Source organism: Antennarius striatus, chromosome 6, assembly GCF_040054535.1.
Source record: "Antennarius striatus isolate MH-2024 chromosome 6, ASM4005453v1, whole genome shotgun sequence".
NCBI lineage: Eukaryota > Metazoa > Chordata > Actinopteri > Lophiiformes > Antennariidae > Antennarius > Antennarius striatus.
The window spans coordinates 10,976,774-10,997,015 of record NC_090781.1 but is presented as its reverse complement, the minus strand read 5'-3'; the positions used below and the strand labels follow the sequence as shown (position 1 = coordinate 10,997,015).

General features: G+C 41.1%; 1 protein-coding gene across 1 annotated transcript; it reads right to left on the bottom strand.

Moving 5' to 3' along the window:
* Positions 1–8,651: 8,651 nt before the first annotated feature.
* Positions 8,652–16,372, bottom strand: tsr1 (TSR1 ribosome maturation factor). Its single transcript, XM_068317210.1, has 15 exons — positions 16,232–16,372; positions 15,157–15,260; positions 14,846–15,074; positions 14,472–14,606; positions 13,877–14,328; positions 13,595–13,739; positions 12,369–12,547; positions 10,490–10,695; positions 10,218–10,377; positions 10,012–10,122; positions 9,787–9,919; positions 9,439–9,555; positions 9,177–9,317; positions 9,007–9,081; positions 8,652–8,918 (listed from the first exon to the last, which is right to left on the bottom strand). The coding sequence occupies exons 1-15, from the start codon at positions 16,347–16,349 to the stop codon at positions 8,740–8,742; spliced, it is 2,484 nt and encodes an 827-aa protein (XP_068173311.1). The 5' UTR covers positions 16,350–16,372; the 3' UTR covers positions 8,652–8,739.
* Positions 16,373–20,242: the final 3,870 nt, after the last annotated feature.

The following is a 20,242-nucleotide window of genomic DNA, read 5'->3' as shown; positions in this document are numbered from 1 at the left end:
ATCCTATCAATAACAACACAAGAAAAGGGGACGTTTGAATATTGATATGTTGTCTGATATCAAAATCAATGCACAGCTATGGACAAGTTTAAAAATAAATACTTTTTATTTGGAGTACAACATAATAAAATGTAATGTGACTTAATTGCAGTTCCTTTATGCATTCTCAGATTCAGCTGTTGTCTTCTCAGACAGACTTTACCTCATAAGCAATCACAGACCTCCGGAGGCCTGCGCCAGTCACTCAGCATCAGCCTGTTGAATTACAATTTAACATTCCGTAATCTGGAATGTAGAAAACCTGAAACGCTGAACTTTTAATGAACTTAAAAAGCCTCCAAATTGCTGGTTGTAAGCAATGATTCAATTAAAGCTGAGAGCAGAGTCCCAAACAGCCCGCGGAGGCCGCCCTTAAAGACTGGGAGCAACTTCTTCCCCAAAGATCAACAGTCACTGAGGAGCCAGATCTGCAGATAAAGGCGGCTGCACCACTAAATCCCTAAAGTGTCTGCTGTCACCTTCTAAATCACACACCTTTGCCACCATTTCTACACATATGCACATTTAAGGTGTTTACATTCAACATACCTTGTTTCTGAGTCGTGGTGGGACAGACACATAAACACAACGAGGGGATGAATTCTCTGAATTACTGGAGCCTTTCAGATATCTGTGAGCAGAAACATTGTAAGGTCGTTATGTCTCATGCTTGAAACACGCATTTGAATTTATGTCTTTATAGAGGAGGACTGCAATGTCCTTACTGTTCCGCTGTTTCTGTCAGCCAGATATGTTTAGAGCAACACTGGAAAATTAGCGTCAACTTCCTCTTTGTTTGTTTGTTTCTTTCTGTCTTTTTACCATCTTTCTTTTTTTTCTTTTTTCCAATGTCGCCATATCTCCAGATGCGTGTTGTGGCAGCCCCCCACCATACGTGAATCACACCCCTCCAGTGCCAGATTCCCTTCACCAAAAACTGAATGATAGTCTCACCATGCACACATCAACCTCTCTTAACTCAACCTAATGAGCCGTTGTGTGACAGCTTTAGAGGATAGGCGTGCAAAGCATGTCATTTGACTGAGCAGATCTGTTGTGTGCATTTAGTCATGGTTCCAGTTTGCCGAACTGCCGGTGATGGAAGATTGTACCGTGATTTGAACCAGATCTCAATCAGATCTACTTGATTTTTTTTTTCCATAAGAAAAACACATATAAATATAGAAGAGTTTCTGGTTTGGTTTTGAAAACTCTTACTGTATATGTATACGTGGGGAATAAATTGTATTATTGTGTTCTCAAAACCCGATTATTGGGCAGGTTTCCCTTCATTACGAGGGTAATGAAGGGAAACCCATTATCTACCCATGTGAATTTAAAACAGAAACATGAATGTCAAAATATTACAACTTTATTTCAATACAAAATTGCATTTCCTTAAGTCAAATTTTGTGAAATATTCACTTTCTTAGAGTTTGATGTGACCAATACCTCTGTCATGTCAGTATGGTGAATAGGAATCTACTTCCAAAAAACATTTAGATTAGATTAGCACTGGAAACACTGGAAACAGCTAGCTCCACTCTGTCCAAACTTTTAAAATTTCCAGCTGCCAGCACCTTTCAAGGTCAATAATTAGACAAGTTTAGAGATGCAAAGCCAGCTGTTTCCTCCCGCTTCTAGTCTTCATCTAGGCTAAGCTAATCACCTCCTGGCTCTGGCTTCAAACCTTTCAGACTTGAGCATGGTATTGATCTTCTTATTAACTCTTAACATGATAGCAAAACATTTTCCAAAATTTGGGCTGTTCCTTCAAATCCGCATCCGGGACAATAGGTTGATGTACAACCTGAAGAAGACAACAGCCAAACACACTCAGGCAACACATGAAGTAAAGGAAATTGTATTCATTTTTTTTAATGAAAAGTTGAGTCATATTTTATAAGCTTTCACCACAACGCAGTTTGTATTATCAAAATTTATTGGTACTGATATTTGAAATTAATGATGAGCTGTGGTGAGTTCTTCAGCTGTGGTTTAATCATCTCATCATCTCCTGAGGGAAATGTCATCAACCACACATCCAACAACGTACACAAGTTTCTCCAGACTCGATTCGATTTGGTGCTGACCATTTGGTGCACAGATAGAAATATACTAAAGCACTTCCTGAAGCTGAAGAAATGCAGATTTTGGTGATAACTCTGCTGTTTTATTAACTCTAATAAAACCTTTGACATATACAAATCTCGGCATGTTCTGGCAACTGAAATGCATTTAATACTAAAAAATAAAACACAACTAATATAACCCTTCAGCTCATAAAACAATACATGAATATTTAATGAGAAACGGTCAAACAATGCACGCAGGATGACCCTGTTAACTCAGTCCTGCCTCCTCTTCGAGTACAGTGTGGCTCAATATGTGCATCACTTCAAATATGTTTGTGTGCAGTCCAGTCCAGCGGGTGTCTGTGCAGCACATGGCTGTCCGATACATGGTCTCTGCTCCCTGGTCTCTCCTCATTAGCCTCACACAGCGCAGCCATTCCCCTCTCACACACCCCCCCCCTTCCCTCTTTACCTTCCACTCAGAGCACACACAAGCGGAAGAGTGAACCTTTTGTTTTCTGTGTGTGACCTGTACCCCGTTCCAGCCCTCCTCCTTTTCTCTCCTTTCTCCTCTCCACTGACTAAATCTCTTTTCCGGCTTGATACTGCTGAAAACCATATGGTGTGTGACATCATCAGGGCAGGAAGCAAGGAGAAGGGAATGGTTGAGCAGGGGAGAGATTGGCTTGCCAGGTCTCTGTGCAGTGATGTCAGCAGAAAAGCACTCCAGGAGGCCCGGCTGGGGCTGATAGCAAAGCAGGTTGGAAACTACATACTTAACTTTTTTTTTTTTTTTTTTTTGGTTTGGTTTCACTCCCACCTGGATAATCAGAGTGCTGAAGGAAGGACGGAAGAGAGCCAGCATATACGTTGAAGGCAACGTTGATGTGATTTATTAACATGTCAGGTCATGACCTGCTTTCCTAGTTCATACGTTTGAGTGCAGGTGCTGTCCTCCAAAAAACGTCAGAGGAATCTAACTAAGAGGGATTTCATATTGTTCTTGTGATGCTTAAAACCTCTTTGGATCATCCAGCAGCCTCTTCCTTCCAGTTGCCGGCAGTCCCAATCTGCTCGCCAGGCTTTGTGTCTGTCAAACTTCCTCCCTCCCCCTTTTGTTCTTTGGGTGAACTCGCTCGCTTTGTTGTGAGATCCTGGTCTCCATACCATCACCGCCGAACCATCCAGCTCTTTATCAGCACGAGGAGATGCACATAAACACCCAGTCAGCATCTCTCCTCTTCACACATAAGCACACATGTAGAGGAGAGGAGAGGCAAGGAGAGGAGAGGAGAGGAGAGGAGAGGAGAGGAGAGGTGAGGAGAGGAGAGGAGAGGAGAGGAGAGGAGAGGAGAGGAGAGGAGAGGAGAGGAGAGGAGAGGAGAGGCTGCAGCAGCTGTGGTTTTGGAATTGGTATCTGCAGCCCCTTGCTGCCCCCTCTCTCCATCTCCCCTCTGGCTCCTCCAGGGACACACGCCTTGGCCAGGCTCCATGAGCCAGGGAGTCAGGACCAGGCTAAGGGGGAGAAAAAGGGGAACAAGCAAGGGAAGAATGGATATCACAAAAGAAAGAGAAAAGCAGAACTGACCTAATATGAATGTATCGTCAGGCAGTACCTAAATAAACAGCAGCACGTATAAAATGTTCCTCATAGGTTTTTGTGGGTGAAACCATATATTTCCAAATTCATATGTTTGCTCATGTTTATTTTACTATCTGATACTCGTGCTGTCATTTAGTTTTATGTGGCAACATGTTGGTAACTCGGTTTTCTCAGCACTGAAGCGCATTCATGGGTTTGAAACTGAAAGAGGTTTGCTGATGTATTTCTGTTTTGCACTAGTTTAATTGTATTTAGTCACCTAAATACAGTAAGATTTATGTATTGTGATTTTTTTTTTGCAGTAATCTCATGGCAGTAACAGCCTTGTTCACATTTCCCAGGCTGCAGCTTTTCCAAAAGGGAAGTTGCCAGACAAGTATAAACTTTATAAGTTCATGCAGGATGGGGCAGCAAGAGGACAGGGAAGGCCCGACAGGACAGTTTAAATCTGCAAATGTAGGCAAGTTTAGCTGTAGAACCGTATGGAACGCTCTCTTGTGTGTGTGTTGTATTCTTTTAAATCATTGCTGAATTGTTGCTAAAATAAAATAATTTATATGCTTTTTTTCACACTTACTCTAGTGGGTATCGAATATGTCACCATCAGATGGTCAGGGTGTTTAATGTCTGTGTAAGGAGTCACTTGTCCAAAAATTACTGCTCCACAAACTACGATGGCACTCAGTAGAGTGGATGTACCCCCCTTTAATTCAATCAAGCCGAATCCAAAATCAAAATCATAGCCCTGCAACCATAATTTAAGGTCACTGCATACACAACAGACACGCATTTATGTGTTGTGGGTTTTTGTTTGGGTCTGCACCAAATTGCACACAGAGATACCAACCCCCTCAACATGTCTGATTTCTTTATTCAAGACGAAGTCTCAATGTGAGAAATTAAACAACATATCGAGAAATTAAACAACATATCCCACCATTGTGGGACTGGGGCAGTTTTTTTAAAAACATGCTGGGTCTAGATGATTATCTCCATTGCCAGAAATCAGTTAATTACTTTTTAAGTAATCCCGCTGACTGACAGGCAGAACAACACACAGACACAAACAGAACAGCAGAGGCCAGTAAAAACATAACCTTTATGGCAAAAGTAATAACAGACATGAAGTAGATCTCTTCTCTACTCTCTGACAAAGCAGGACAATCCTGAGACATCGTACACATGATGTTCCTTCTTTTCCCGTCTTTTCTTTTCTTCTTAGTGGTGCATTTGGAGCATTTCTACATCTTAAGGTCTAAATTATTTGCTGGCTGGATTTTTCGGTCCCGTCATCGACAGATGGTTGAATTTATATGGACATTTCAAAATAATGGTGTCTTTGAAAGATACTCTGCTTTTGTCATTGCTAGAGATATATGGGTGGTTTTTTTCAAATCTTTTTTGGAGCATATGTATGTAGACTGCGGTGGCTCGTGACTTCTGCATGACTTGTAAGTTTGGACGTGTTTAATTGTCAAAACAAAGATTTCATCAGTTTTAGTCCTCGTGTAAAGAAAAAAGTGTGCAATTAATGCACAGCATGACAGGCCGGTGTCACTCTAACTGTGAATCTAAGCAGAACATTGCTGTTAGAAACCCTTCGGTCACTCATTGTGTGAACAAAACTCGTAGCTCTGTAAACAATCTAACACCCTACCCTCTGAGCTGTTGATTGTAAATTGCTGACGTGGATTGTTCATCCTACAGGATAAGAACACAGTATCAAAGTGGGAAGTGGAGGATTTCTTTAGAAGACTGATGAAAAGAAACTGTTTGAGTTTCCCACAATTTTCATCAATAATTTCACTAAGACCAGCTCTGGTAACTTTTTTTTGCACAATCCCCATGACTTCCTGAGGAAGTTAAACAATGATAAGGATGGAAAAATAAAATGGTTGAATTTATCCTCTGGTGATTGGATGAACCTGAGGGACCGACACTTTTGCTCTGTGGTACTAGCTTGCTTCACAAGTCGTCTTGTCTACTGTGATTTTTTTCACAACTGGGGGAGGCATCTGCATTAAGGTCATCTTTATTAAATCTGAAATGATCTCATCAGATCTCCATTTCAAGTCATCGATAGCATGTTCAGCACATGCAGGACATTTGGGTATTCCTGTTCTTGAACCCAAAAAGTGATCTGCTCACCCTGGCTGCCATACAGTCCTGGGTTAGTGTGCATTTAATGCTGATTCTCTCTCTCTCTCTTCTCACCCACTGCACTCAGTGTTTTATGGGCTGTGTGCTGCGGTGGAGTGACCTCCCCCTCACCCTGGTGCCACCCAGCCAGTGCAGGATTCAAGCGCACATGGCCCCTGCCAAAACCCCATAGCGCCACATCTGCAATCCATAAACGCCAGCCACTCTCGCTCTCATAGTCCCTCGCCCACATTGCCTCAGACTCTCACACTCCTCTATTTCACTCTCTCACCCACTAACCTTTTATTTTAATTTCCAAATTCTATGCATCCCCCTTCTTTGCATTCCTTTGACTGCTTCCTCCCACTACTTTTGGTTTTATTCATGCTGAACATCAACCGATTTGTCCCTTATCTGTCACTCCCGCACTGCCCCTTTTCTATCCTTCCGTTTCTTTATCCACATCCAACGGAAAAAATCTCTCACCCATTATATCTTCAGTGGGAGCCAACTAAGTGTGGTGGCAGTGAACTGGGAACCACAAGACATTCCTGTTCCAAACAGCACTAAGTCATCAGTGTTCATGTCTTCTGACAGCGGCCTGCGCCAAACACACACTTAACTTATGGGTTGGATTCAGCCTTATCACAGTGCAGTCGGTCCCCAAACAGCTTAATGTTTATCTGTTTCAAATTGATAGTGTCAAGGAAAAATTTAGCGTATGCATCCGCACTCAGTGCCAATTTGGAACATGTGCTACTTTAAGAGCATTTTCCATCAAGGGGGTATTGAATTCCCCCTCCCCTCTGCATGAACTGCTGATCAGCAGAACGCACAACACCCCCCGTCCCCCTTCTCAGCCTTAACAAGACGTGTTCAACACATCACTGTTGCTGTGCTCTTGTCGCAACACATGAAGAAAAAAAGCAAAGCAAGAAATAAATTGAGTGTTACCACAAAACTGTCCAGAACTCCCAACTTGCCCCCCATGGGCAACAGAGGCATTAGTCTTTCTCAACCGTATTATCATTTTTCTTCAACTTTTTCCACTGTAATCAAATAAAAATGCGTGCAGTGAACTTTTGCTCCCTTCGGTTTTCTGGATCATGTGCTCCTCTTCATCTTAAAGTCTTCACCTTCTGGTTTCTCAGACATATTGGCATGCCTCTGCGGTGCGGTCCCACCACAGCCCAAGGATGAATCATGTCATTGCAAGCATGCAAGGTCTCAGTTTTGTGATAAATATTGAAAATCTTTTCTTCGGCAGGAAAGTACTGGGTCAAGGAAGGACACAAAGCTAAGGAGCATCTCAGCTTCAGTTTAAAAGTGACAAAGATTTGGTGTGAGTCAGTGTGTGTGTGTGTCTCTTGACAAGGGTTGAAAAGCAGGTTTTGGGTCAGGGCAGGCCCACTATGGAGAGAGAGCTTCAGTGGCCTGTGTATTGATTAGTTAGTGGCAGGGGTAAAAAGTCTTGGTTTTGAGTCTGTTGCTTCATGATAGTATAAAACTGAAGCTGAAAGTGACGTGACTGAGACTGATTAGAGTTTGTAGTCCTTATTTGTAAAATGTACTGAGGCATGTTTGTGACAAAACGCTACAAGTTTTGGAAAGCGGAAAACAAAAAAGGGAAGAGCAAGAAAATGAATGTGAAATACTGCATAGGAAGATGCATTAGCATAAAGATTTGGACATACAGTATGTTATCATGAAACCCTGAAGTCACATCTGTAATCTCAGCACGATGTCTGCATGTGCATGTGTCAAGTGTCTGATTCTCATAAATGGGCCGTTTTGAGGTTGCAGCAGAGCTTGATGATGAACTGATTACTTCAAACAGTCGCTGACAAATAGAAACGTGAAGGACTGGAGCGTATGATACAAGAAGATGTTCGCTCAACATCTCCCAAAGCTTTAACTCGGAACAAAGGTAATTAAGTCATTTAAGACAACGATCTGCAACAGATTGCATATGGATCAGATTCTTACTGTAATATACATATATATATATATTTATTTTTTAAGATAAAATTACCTAAGTTATTTGGTCAAATCTGCCATGATACCACTGGAAAGAGTAAACAAGCAAGATTTTACTTGTTTGCAGTAAAATAGTTTGATGCATTTTTCAATGAATGTCTGACAATTACAAAATGTTTCTGGAGTGGATGATAACATTCCGAAGATGCAATCGTACAAACTTTGGTTTAATTTCACCAAATGTGTTGGGTGACTTTAATTAAAAACTCATATAACCTTCTACACATCGTAACTACCAGGACTATTGGGCAATTCCTGCATCGTAACTTCCCAGCCAGCAGATGAATAACTTACACTTTGTCAAATGGCGCTCCAGCTGCCATTTGACAAAACCTTAAAGGCCACACCTCATTCAGATGTTTTGTATTCAGATTTGAGTTTTCTCCAATTACAGGTCCTAAAAATTAACATCAAAAATATGTAATTTATGGTTTTGTACCATTATAGCTTTTTATTGTGCGTAAGGCTTGTTTTCAAAGAACTGCTGTAGGAATGGACTTCTATCTACGGAAAGATTGCCCTGATAGTCAGAGCCCGTTTGGCAACAGCACTCAATATGTTGGATCAGTGTCCCACAAACATACAGCTATTTGGTCCTCTGAATACTGTAGTTTTGAGCCCTTTCTTGCAGCGCTGCGCAGTTATGAATAACTATTCATTGCTGCCATCTGCTGGCAGAAACAGATACAGCAACAAGTCCAAAGATGAAAGGTTAAAAAAAGCAGAGTAACAGTAAAACAAAGACACTTGAGATGAAAACAGTTTTATTAAATATACAATACACCTTTGAAAAGTGTCAGTAGTCACACTGGTGTAAGGTAAGTCTGACATGTCCTGTGCTTTCTACTATTCCATGTTTAAATCATCCATCTCTACGGGGTCCTCTCCCTTGACCCATGGTAAAGGCAGGGGCACATAGGGGTCATATGTCCAGCGGGGGTACACTCTCTTATATAAGTTCATCAGAACAGTGTCTTGTGAACGGAGCTGATTATCAAACACACACTTCATGTGACCGTGTGTTCCTGGAAAAAAATTAATGCGGCAGTCAGAATTCAAAGCTGGTAAGAAGATGTGGATATCAGAAGCTTCAAGAGTTTTAAATTGTCTCACCTAAAGCCTCCTTGATGTGTCCTCTCCGCCCCCACTTTGTTCGCAGCTCCACTGGCTTGAACCACATGATATCATCTGAACACAAAGGCAAACAACAAGGTTACAACGCTTAACATTTACAAGATGTCAAACCTGATGTTCTGTGGTCAGAACCATGAGAACATCCTCACCTCTGTTAAAGAACATGTAACGAGCAACTGCAGAGCGCCGGTTGATTTTGAACGGGTGTCCGCTCAGCACAATCCTCTTCAGCATGATGCGCTGGGGGTCGCAACTGAGCAGACTGCCTGTAGCCACAAGGTCCTGGACACCTGGAGGATGCAGGAGCACACACAGAAGCTCAAATAGCAGTATGGAATTAAGTTAAGTGAGCAATAACCTACAATACGACCAAATCAACAGTATGGATTAGTTGGGTTTGTTTCATCTTACCATCATTCCTTTGTTTGAACAGCAGAACTCCTGCAGGGGGGAATGTGATGGGAGCGTACAGCGACACCACAGTGGGGGCATCTGGCCTGAGGAAGCGCTCCATCTTGTGTTTGTCAGCTGGAAAAAAAAGCAGCACACAAACAAACAAATAAGAGCGAAGAAGCTGAAGCTCTGAGTGACTGCGTGAAGCTTTGTAAAGGAGCGCGGTTCAAATCCTTGAATTGTGCAGTCAAGATTTTCCTCTCAAACACAGTTCTCAAGTTGGAGTAAAACGATTTGTTAACTTTGTGTAGTATCGTTCATTTTTAACTCCCATTTTTTCCAGTGCATAAAATGAACTATATTTACCTGAGGTGTGCTGAGAGAAGATGGGAGAAGCACGGAACCTCCGAAAGCCACAGTGGAACACCAGCTCCTCTTTAGACTTGATGGGCACTGTGTTGCTGGGGTGTCTTCTCACCAAGAGGTGCATCACTGACATCTGAACACAAACAAGAAAAGAAAAAGATGAGGCCAGAACAATGAATCAGTGTGAGAGTGTGACTCAAGGGCTCACCCTTAAGGGTGCTGTACCTTCTGTTCGTGAGGCAGGAGAGACACCAGCATCAGAGGTCTGCCTGATTGAACGCTCTCCATCACGGAAATGGGAACATCAATTATGTGCAGCGTAACATACCAGCCCACCTGAAACAGAAGGAGATGCAGAGTCACAGAACCCATAAAACTAATAAAAGTACATTTACAGAAAGAGGAGATCATGCTCCCTTTTTTTTTTTTACCATGGCTCCCTCTTCCTCAGCTGCAGCTTCAGCCAGGATGCGGCGGCGAGTGCGTTCAAAGCTCTGGAACTGGAAGATGCGGGAGTAATTTAGAGGCAAGTTCTCCATAGGGTCCCAGGGCGACGAGCGGAAGCTTTTGAGGCCTCTGTAACGTTGGAATCTAAACCCAGATGGCAGTCAACATAAAAGCAGCATTTATCAAACTGTACATTGAGTTTTTCTACAGAAAATGTTACACATTTATTCCTCATCCATGTAAAAGCAGAAATGACCTTATTCTAGCAGCCACGTCGAGAGGCGTGTCCACCTCGTCAGGAAATATTTCATTGGCTCGAGCCTCACGGTAGCGTTTTAGCCCCTCTTCCTCTGCAGCTTCATCCATGTGCTCATCATAGCGCTGATCTGTTCCAGTTCGCTCCGTGGAGCACACCTCTTCCTCCTCCTCTTCATCCTCTGAGCCATAGTCTGAACCTGGCTCCTGGGCAGAGAGGACAAAGTGCATTTTTTATATCATACAGCAACACAACACACTAGTTAAACATTCCTAGTCCCACCATGAGTGAATATAATCAAAAATAAAAGGCTGATTATTGAACATTCATTTGTGACAAGATGAGCTACAACCCAAAGGTTTCAATGCTCAATCCTTCAGCATGTGCTTTATTAAATCTGTATTCTTATGCAGAAGGTCTCTGCTGTTCTGTAAAAATGTCTTCCATCACATTTAAGTTGTATACATACAGTATACACAGCTCTCTGACTCCTGGTGTTGTAGAATTCAGCCTAAATACTTCACAATGACCCACCGCCCATGTTAGAAATGCATCAAAGAGATTCCAGGTATAGAATTTGTAGTTTTATAATAGTCAAGCATAAACAGGACTTTCCCGGCCACAATAGGAGCTTTTTGAGAAGACTTGTGCTGTGCAGGTAGTATTAATGTTTGTGTTTGTATGAATGTGATAAGGGGATATCAGGATTTAACGGGAGGCTGTGAAACCCTGGTTTGGACATATTTACATTTTTACAACAATCTCTGAGCTCTTTATTTGTATTAGGAAATGAATGAAAGAACAGCTTTCACTCGACTGGCACATTGTGGTTTGAGCCAACATTTTCAGCAAAAACACTTTGCTGACTTCCAACATCCCTGCTGCAATAATAATAATCATCATCATTTGATGTACCTATTGTTACTCTCTCCTTAATACATCAAACAGATGCTACTAACAAGCACAGATTGTAATGAACCCGATTCATGAGCTAAGTTTTCCCCAACTTCTTTTCAAGCAGAAGTGGAAATAAATAAATGGTCGACCCCTCCCTCTGTCGAGACGGGAAGTTCTGTTCACAGCGCAGGAAGTCGGGAGGCTTCTCTCGGGACTCGTGCTCCAAACACTATTGTTGTGGTGAGCAGCTTGGCACTACGGGTCAGACACAGACAGTGAGAAAACAAACTCTGCCTCTCGGTTTCGAAGTGTGACCTTGATTATGGATCACGTATGCAGCTCAAGCCACCGGAAAGCACTACCATCAGGCTGAACCTGGGCTATCATGAAACTACCACCAGGGGGGTCGTGTTGTTGCAGGTGTTCATTTGTTTGTCATCTGCTTGTTAGCAGGATTACTCACACAGTACCATGACGTTGCATGAAATAGATGCTGGTGGTGGTCAGGATTATGATCTTGATCCGCCACATTCATTTGACACATCCACCTTCAAGCTTTCAGCTACTCTAACACAATGGAAATTAATCAATGAGGAGGAAGAGTTCAGAGCTGGGCCGTACATCTAACAGTCTCAAAAGTAGAAGTAAACTACTCATTGTCAGGTACCACAACAGGATCGACCACACACATTCTGAGCTGCATCCAGTATTACTCCAGATCTGTTGGTCTAGAATGTATCAAAACATAAGGTTAAAAAAAAATTCACTCCTTTGAGATAACAAATTATACCTCAGATCTACAGCTGAAATTTAACTGTAGCTCAAATTGTGCTAAATTTCTTTGGTGAAAAAAAATTTTTGTCTTAAAAACTTACTGAGTTAATCAAACTAATATTATTGGAAATGTGATTCTAAGTTTTGGTGTTAGTCTTCCTGGTTAGAGTCAATCCATCACAGGATAAGCATGGCAGGTAGTGAGTACCTGAGAGTTATTATCCTCATCTTCCCCATCCATAGGCTCATCTAACATATCATCTTCATCGTCACTGCTTTCTTCATCCTCATCTCCATTGTCGTCCTCGTCTTCATCAACAATCCAGGTGGCCTGGTAGTCTGATGTTCCCTTCGGGACTTTAATCACGCGTTTTTTCTTCCTGGCCTCTGAAAAGCAAAGGAAAACACGCACACACACATTTAGATTTTTGTCCTGATGTGTTTTAGTTAAAAAGTAAATGCACAATGCACGCTACAGCTCATCCTCAAATAAAGGTGGCATTTTCTCTGTGCCTTTCCCTAACCCCAAAGGTGAAAGTTATATCTGAAGCAGGAATCAATTTCACCCACAAGGAAAAGAAACACCTCTGATCCTTGGCAATGGTCTGTAAAGTAAGAAGCAATGTCTAACAGCACGTCTTTATTGGTGTATGGCACATGTGTCAAACTCAAGGTCCAGGGGCCAAATGCAGCCTGCTGCATCATTTTATGTGGCATAAAACATAAAAGGTCAGAGTGTCTAAAAATAAATAGGTCAAAAGAGCGATTTGACCAAAAACTACATTTCCCACAATGCACTAACCAAGCCCATTTTAACTGACAAAAACATTTTGAACAAAGTTAATGTCCTAACCTGTGTTTGATGTTATTTTCCTTTATTTGCTTGGATAGTTTGATAATTGATCAATGGAATTATGTGGGTTTCATAACCTCACAAATATAACAAAGCAAAAAGCATGTTTGTAATGTAATGTTTGTAACTTGAATAAGTAATACGTTTAGAGTTATTTAACATTAAGGAGTAGTTACATTTATTTTACATTAAATTTAGTTACATTTATTAGTTACATCTGGCCCTTTGAGGACAGCCATTATGCTTATGTGGCCCTCAGTAAAAATGAGTTTGACACCCCTGGTGCATGGCATGTACAGCGCTTTAATTCTTCACCCACTTTTATAGATCAAACCCGTTCTGCCAGTATCCAAACTGTTTCCAACATGTCAAATAATCATGTAAAATAAAACTGGAATCAAAGGAAAATTCAAATGACAGCAATAACCTGGCAAATCAAATTGCAGCCTTTCCTCAATCCAACTCCACTCAGAACATTTAACCAAGTTTGATGGCACCACTCCTCCACTGAGTAATATCACATCTTCAATTTACGAACTGTCATCTCAAAATGTTATTTTATGCGAAGTCTGTTTCTGCACCTTCTGCTTCCAGTAGCTCTGATTCTGTTGGCCACGTCTGCTCCCCCTCCATGGGGTCGACCTCAGCTTCTGCCTGCAGACTCTCCCTACATGAGGGATCTGCTTTCATCAGAACTCGCACAGGAGCCTCAGCTTCACCTCCATCCTGCAAGAAACAGATGATTGAGTTAATCTGTCTCATTCACAACCTCTGATGTAGTTTTGCATTTACATTAAATATCATGATGGTTGAGTGTGTTTGTGATCATCCAGTTGAATTTTAATAAATTCCAGACTACCTACCACCATGTCAACATCTCCTCCTTTACCAGGCTTTGCTGGTCTGTTTGTTAAGTTCAGCGGCAGAGGGTCTGATGGAGCATCAACCTGACTGAGTTGAAAGTCTCCATGTCCGCTGATGTGCACCAGTCTGTCCACCCTTAGAGGACGGCCACGGACATAACCAGAAACACAGAGGGTGCCCAGACCGGTGGGTCCACCACTAGAACCCTCACTGGGGCTGTTGGGTGTAAATGTGGCATACTGAGCCAAGAGGTGGGAACGTCTGGAACGGAAGCCGAGCTTTCTCTGTCTCTGACTGCCCAGGTGTCTCAGAAGAAGAGTGGCATCCTGCTCCGAATCCAGAGGGAAGAGACGGGCATCGGGAAAACGTATCTCAGTGATTTTTGACAGAGCTCTCCTGGACTCAACCCTCTTCTTCACGGGAAGATCAGACACACCCTGACACACCAGTGCTAAAGGGGGTGAATTTAGAGACAGTGGCTATGATTTAGAAAACAGACATCAACCAGAAAATAAATCCGTAACATATACATTACACAGCAGGATAGCACTTTTTTTCTACTATGAATAGATGGGTACTTATGTTTACACTCACCATGGCTGGGGAGGCCTTGAGCAAAGAGGCAGGAGAGACAGTAGTCTCCATAGGCATCCCAGCCTTCAGAGGAGTCCAGCACAAACAGAAGACTATCAGCAATCTTTGCCACATCCAGCAGTGAGTGCATGTCAGCTGTTAAAACAAAGACAAACATTTAAGATTTGGGTAACGTAATGGTCATACCAGTCTAAGATTCTAGATCATGGGGTTTGTTTGAACACTAAAATATCATATTAATTGTACATCAAACAGATTATAGTCATCACTGAGGTCAGCAAAAGTATTAATGCAAGTTAAAAGGGCACTGAGCTCAATATAATGCAACTGAGAATTTCTTCAGCAACAATTGTTCTGCATTAGGCGACGCTTACCACTGCTGGTCCTCAGAAAGATGAACCTTTGTTTGAAGCGTGGCAGAATCATCCCAAAACTGTCACTAACACCACTGACAAACTGTTCCTGGTGCACGACTCCCCCGGCACCCTCCCCCCGAAGCAGTCTGGTGACAACACCAGCATCGACTTCGGCATGAAGGGACACTACAGCAACCAAATGAGGAGGCCCATCCCTGCTGCCTAGACGTCGCTTCTCTGCTAAGACCTAAAAAGTAAGACATAGAACGTCAGCAGCACCAACAATAAAAATCAAAGATGATGTTTGTTCGTGTGAAATAAAAAGCTACCAAGTCTTTTTTATTCCTGCGTAGCTGGTTGGCTTTGTTCCTTCTGTCCATCTTGTTTTGCTCCTTCCTTTGTTTTTTGGTTAGAGCCATCACCGACACTCTCCCTGAAAAACCGTTCCACATACGGTTGATTTGACTTAATAGAAAATCGTTACATATCTTCTCTCTTCTAATACAGTCTAATATATCTAACCTTTGCTTTTTTATTCATTTTTGCATTTGAATGTAAAAGGCCATTTATAGCATAGTAACATTCAATCCACAAATGCAATGTTGGATAACACTCTAAATAAAGTACAACCTGGGAGGCCATCTGCCTTCTCTTGTTAGGCATTGCACGGTTCTCCTACCAAATTATATGACATGCATTGTACAGTAGGTGTTAATTTCAATTCTGCAAGTCTCAGTGTAAACACAGCCATGAATCATCCCCACAGCAAATAAGGTCAGTCCATCACAAAACTCTCCACCAATACATGCCATTCCACAATATGCTAAAATTGTGTAGCTTCAGGACAATAAAAGAATGGCTGAAAACTGGTCAACTACTACTGACCCATTATCAGGATCAATATACTAGAACTGCATTACAAAATATTTTACAGACTATTGCTACAGAAGCAGGGACTAGTGGCATTCATAATAGGTCTGCACATACATGATGCAGCCCAATGACCTTTGACTGGTGCTGCAATTAACACACCACCATCTTATTCCTGATTACATTAAGCGAATGATTTAAAATGTGATGTAAAACAATATATTGGCCGTTTTTTTTTGATGTGACACTAACCAGCAGGACACATTTTCAAGTCACCATTGCCTTTTTAAATGCATTAGTCGTATATGAAAATTATGCTTAGGACACCGTTCTGTAAATGATGACATTGTAACAAAAATGGGCGGTTCACCACAAAGTTTAAAGATAGTACAAACGTCTACGAAACATTCTAATGAACTGACACAAACCCTGAACTCATTAGAAAATCAACACATGCGTTTGCAGACACATGATCAGTCACGCTAGCACACACCTCCACTTGATACGCAACATTCCTTCCCAGAACCTCCTTACCTTTGTTTTCTCTATCAACTTCACCTTTCGTCCGGTGTTTGCCATGCTTGTGGCCTTTATTTTTCTGTTTATAAATTCCGGGTCTGTGGCCCTGTTGTTTTTCCACATTCGCAGCCATTTTTTTTCACCATGTGGAAGCCACTTCAGGTACTTCCGCATTCGTAGTGACGTCGTCGTAACGTAGGCGTGTCGTCACACTTTGCGGAGAGTTTTCAACTTCAAAGTAAAAGCTTAGGTTAAATTTACGCGTGTACAGTACAGTATGACCACTGAACCATGAACGGTTGTTTGTCTTTAACGCATGATACAATAAAGTACAGGTAATATTGAGTTTCATTTTATTACATGATAATAAATAGTAATTATTTGTTTAACACGTTCACAAATCTAAGAATAATGTCAATAGCCAATCTCATTTTAGTACAAAGGAAACAAAGTGGTTCACCATTCCAGCTACGGTGGTGGAATTCCTCACATCTATCGACATTGGCAACTAAAAACTCATTTAACCACAAAATCATAGCAGGACGACTGCAACTTTTGTGTGATGTCAAACAAAAAAGCTGTTACATGAATACTCATTGTAACCATTGTTAGGTAAACAGACTTTTATATACTTGATTATGTTTTCCTTCACTATAAAGCTGCGAGGACACATGTACAGTATGTGCTTCTTTACAACATTAGATAGATAGGTAGATAGGTAGATAGGTAGATAGATAGATAGATAGATAGATAGATAGATAGATAGATAGATAGATAGATAGATAGATAGATAGATAGATAGATAGATAGATAGATAAATAGATAGATAGATAGATAGATAGATAGATAGATAGATAGATAGATAGATAGATAGATAGATAGATACATACATACATACATACATACATACATACATACATACATACATACATACATACATACATACATACATACATACATACATACATACATACTTTATTAATCCCGGATTACGAAACTCAGTTGTTATAATTTTGCTTTCATTGTTGCCTAAGTTAAGTTACAGAACTATATAATTCTCCCAATCTTCCTTAAAAATAATATCACTTGTTGAATGTTAATTTCCTTCTCTTATTCAGTGCTTCCATCAATATAGCGCAGCATCAGGATACAAGTTAAATCTCTCAAAAAGTGAAGCTATGTTATTCAGTATACAGGACAATGATATTAGAAACCTCATTAATCCTTCACAGTGGTGTCCAAATGGATTTAAGTACTGTATCTAGGTGTATAAATAAGAAGATGTACAGAAAAGATTTTTGAAGAAAACTACATCAAGCTATTAGGTCAAGTTAAGTTGGACCTACAAAATAAAATTCCTAAGATTTTCTTTAAAGAAATAAACAAAGCTATTACCAGTTTTTTATGGAAAAATAAAATTCCAACAGTTAAATTTTCAACTCTGGAGGCCCCATACACCAAAGGTGGACTGAGTCTTTCTAATTTTAGACACTATTATCTTGCAGCCCAGTTTTGTTCATATGATGCTGGTTACATGGTAAGGACACTGAAACAAAGTGACTGCACATGAAAAACCATTAAATAAAAAATGTCCCATTAGAATTTGTTCCCTTTGTGCCCTGTAAAAACGCTCTTTCAGCTATCCCAAACTTTTTCTCCTTTCGGCTTTTCCCTTCAGGGGTCGCCACAGCGAATCAGTTGCCTCCATCTAACCATCTTCTGCATCTTCTTCTCTCACACCAACTACCTTCATGTCCTCTTTCACTACATCCATAAACCTCCTCTTTGGTCTTCCTCTAGGCCTCCTGCCTGGCAGTTCAAAACTCCACATCCTTCTACCAATATATTCACTATCTCTCCTCTGGACATGTCCAAACCATCTCAGTCTGGAATCTCTGACTTTATCTCCAAAACCTCTAACATGTGCTGTCCCTCTGATGTACTCATTCCTGATCCTATCCTTCCTGGTCACTCCCACAGAGAACCTCAGCATCTTCATCTCTGCTACCTCCAGCTCTGCCTCCTGTCTTTTCCTCAGTGACACTGTCTCTAGACCAAACAACATCGCTGGTCTCACCACAGTTTTGTACACCTTTCCTTTCATTTTAGCTGAAACTCTTCTATCACAGGTCACATCTGACACTTTTCTCCACCCGTTCCATCCTGCCTGTACACGCTTCTTCACCTCTTTTCCATACTCTCCATTACTCTGGACTGTTGACCCTAAGTACTTAACATCCTCCACCTTCTTCCTGATGCAGTCCCATCTCCACCTTGGACTCCTCTGTCACACCTACAGCACACCTCACCACTGTCTTACAGTCCTCATACATGTTCTGCACCGCTCTCACATACTTCTCTTCCACTCCAGACTTCCTCATACAATACCACAGTTCCTCTCAGGGCACCCTGCCACAAACAAATCCAGTTGAATATTTTTAATAGAACCTATTACACTCCCCTTAAGCGATATAAAATACATCATGACACCTCTGCCCTCTGTCAAAGATGTCAAGTTTATGATGGAGATTTACTCCATATGTTATGGAGCTGTTCACATTTGAACAAATTTTGGAAATACATTGCCAAATATTCATCCATCCATCCATTTTCTTCCACTTAATCCGCTGCAGCGGATCATGGGGAGCTGGAGTCTATCCCAGCTGGCATAGGGCATGAGGCGGGAGACACTCCAGGCACGATGCCAGTGTACCGCGGAGCCACACACAAAGACAGACAACCACGCACACACACACTCGCTCCTATGGGCAGTTTAAGACCGGCCAATTAACCTGAAGCGTATGTTTTTGGAGGTGGGAGGAAGCCGGAGAACCCGGAGAGAACCCATGCAGACACGGGGAGGGCATGCAAACTCTGCACAGAGTGGGACTCAAACCCGGACCCGCCGTGTTGTGCGGCGACAGCGCTACCCACTGCACCACCATGCCAAACATCTTCAGACATTGTGGGGTGTGGCATTCCTCTTGATCCTAGAATCTGGATTTTGGGTGACATAAAGGCCCTTAATGTGAGTTATGCTAAAAAATATTTTATACTCTTAGCTAGCACAGCAGGGAAAAAATGTATTCTGAAGAACTGGAAGGCAGAAATATCTCTCTCCCGGATGCAATGGCTGAATGAACTTGTATCTTATAGCACACCTGAAACGATCTTATACAGTTTGAGGAGTAAACCAGCAACGTATCAAAAAATATTGGGATCGTTTATGGAATTACAGTACTACCAGTGCTACATGTACAATGACCCTTTGAAATGTCTTAAAGGCCTATACCTTTGATTTGTAATCGAGCAAGAGAGAAATAATCTTGGTTAATTTTGTTTTGTGTTTCTTTTTCTAATTTTTGGAGGATGGGAAAGTATGGGTTCCTGATTTTATTTTGTTGTGTTTTAATATTATATTCTTAATGTACACAATTTAATTTTGCTTGAAAGTCCATGTTGTGTGAAATTAATAAATGCTTAAATAAAAATATCTTTTAAAAAATTAAAAGCTTATTTTAAATTTACGTAAATTTACGTTTGTTAGTCTTTAACGCATGATACAATAAAGTACAGGTAATATTGATTTTCATTTTATTACGTAACAATAGTAATTATTTGTTTAATACTTTCAAAAATATAAGAATAGTGTCAATACCCAATATTATTTTATAACAGAGATTTTGAAAAGCACATAAGTCTTGGTTGCAATAAAACAGATTTAAAAGTACCACAGTGAGTTTCATTCTTTTGTATACTTTTTATTTCCACCGATTTCAAATCCACAGTGCCATCCTGGAGGAGAAAGAATAAGGTTAGGGATGCATGGAAGTAGAATGCATCTCATCTCTGCAATAATCTATCAGAATACTCAAGTACTGTACTTTTATATTGTAATTTGGCCGACAAATTGCAACTACGCATTTTCTATAAACATATTCATAACGACATTGAGAAAACTCCAGATGATTCATTGACCTAGAACACACCTTTTTGTGACTGCTTATGAAGTTTGAAGTTGTTCCC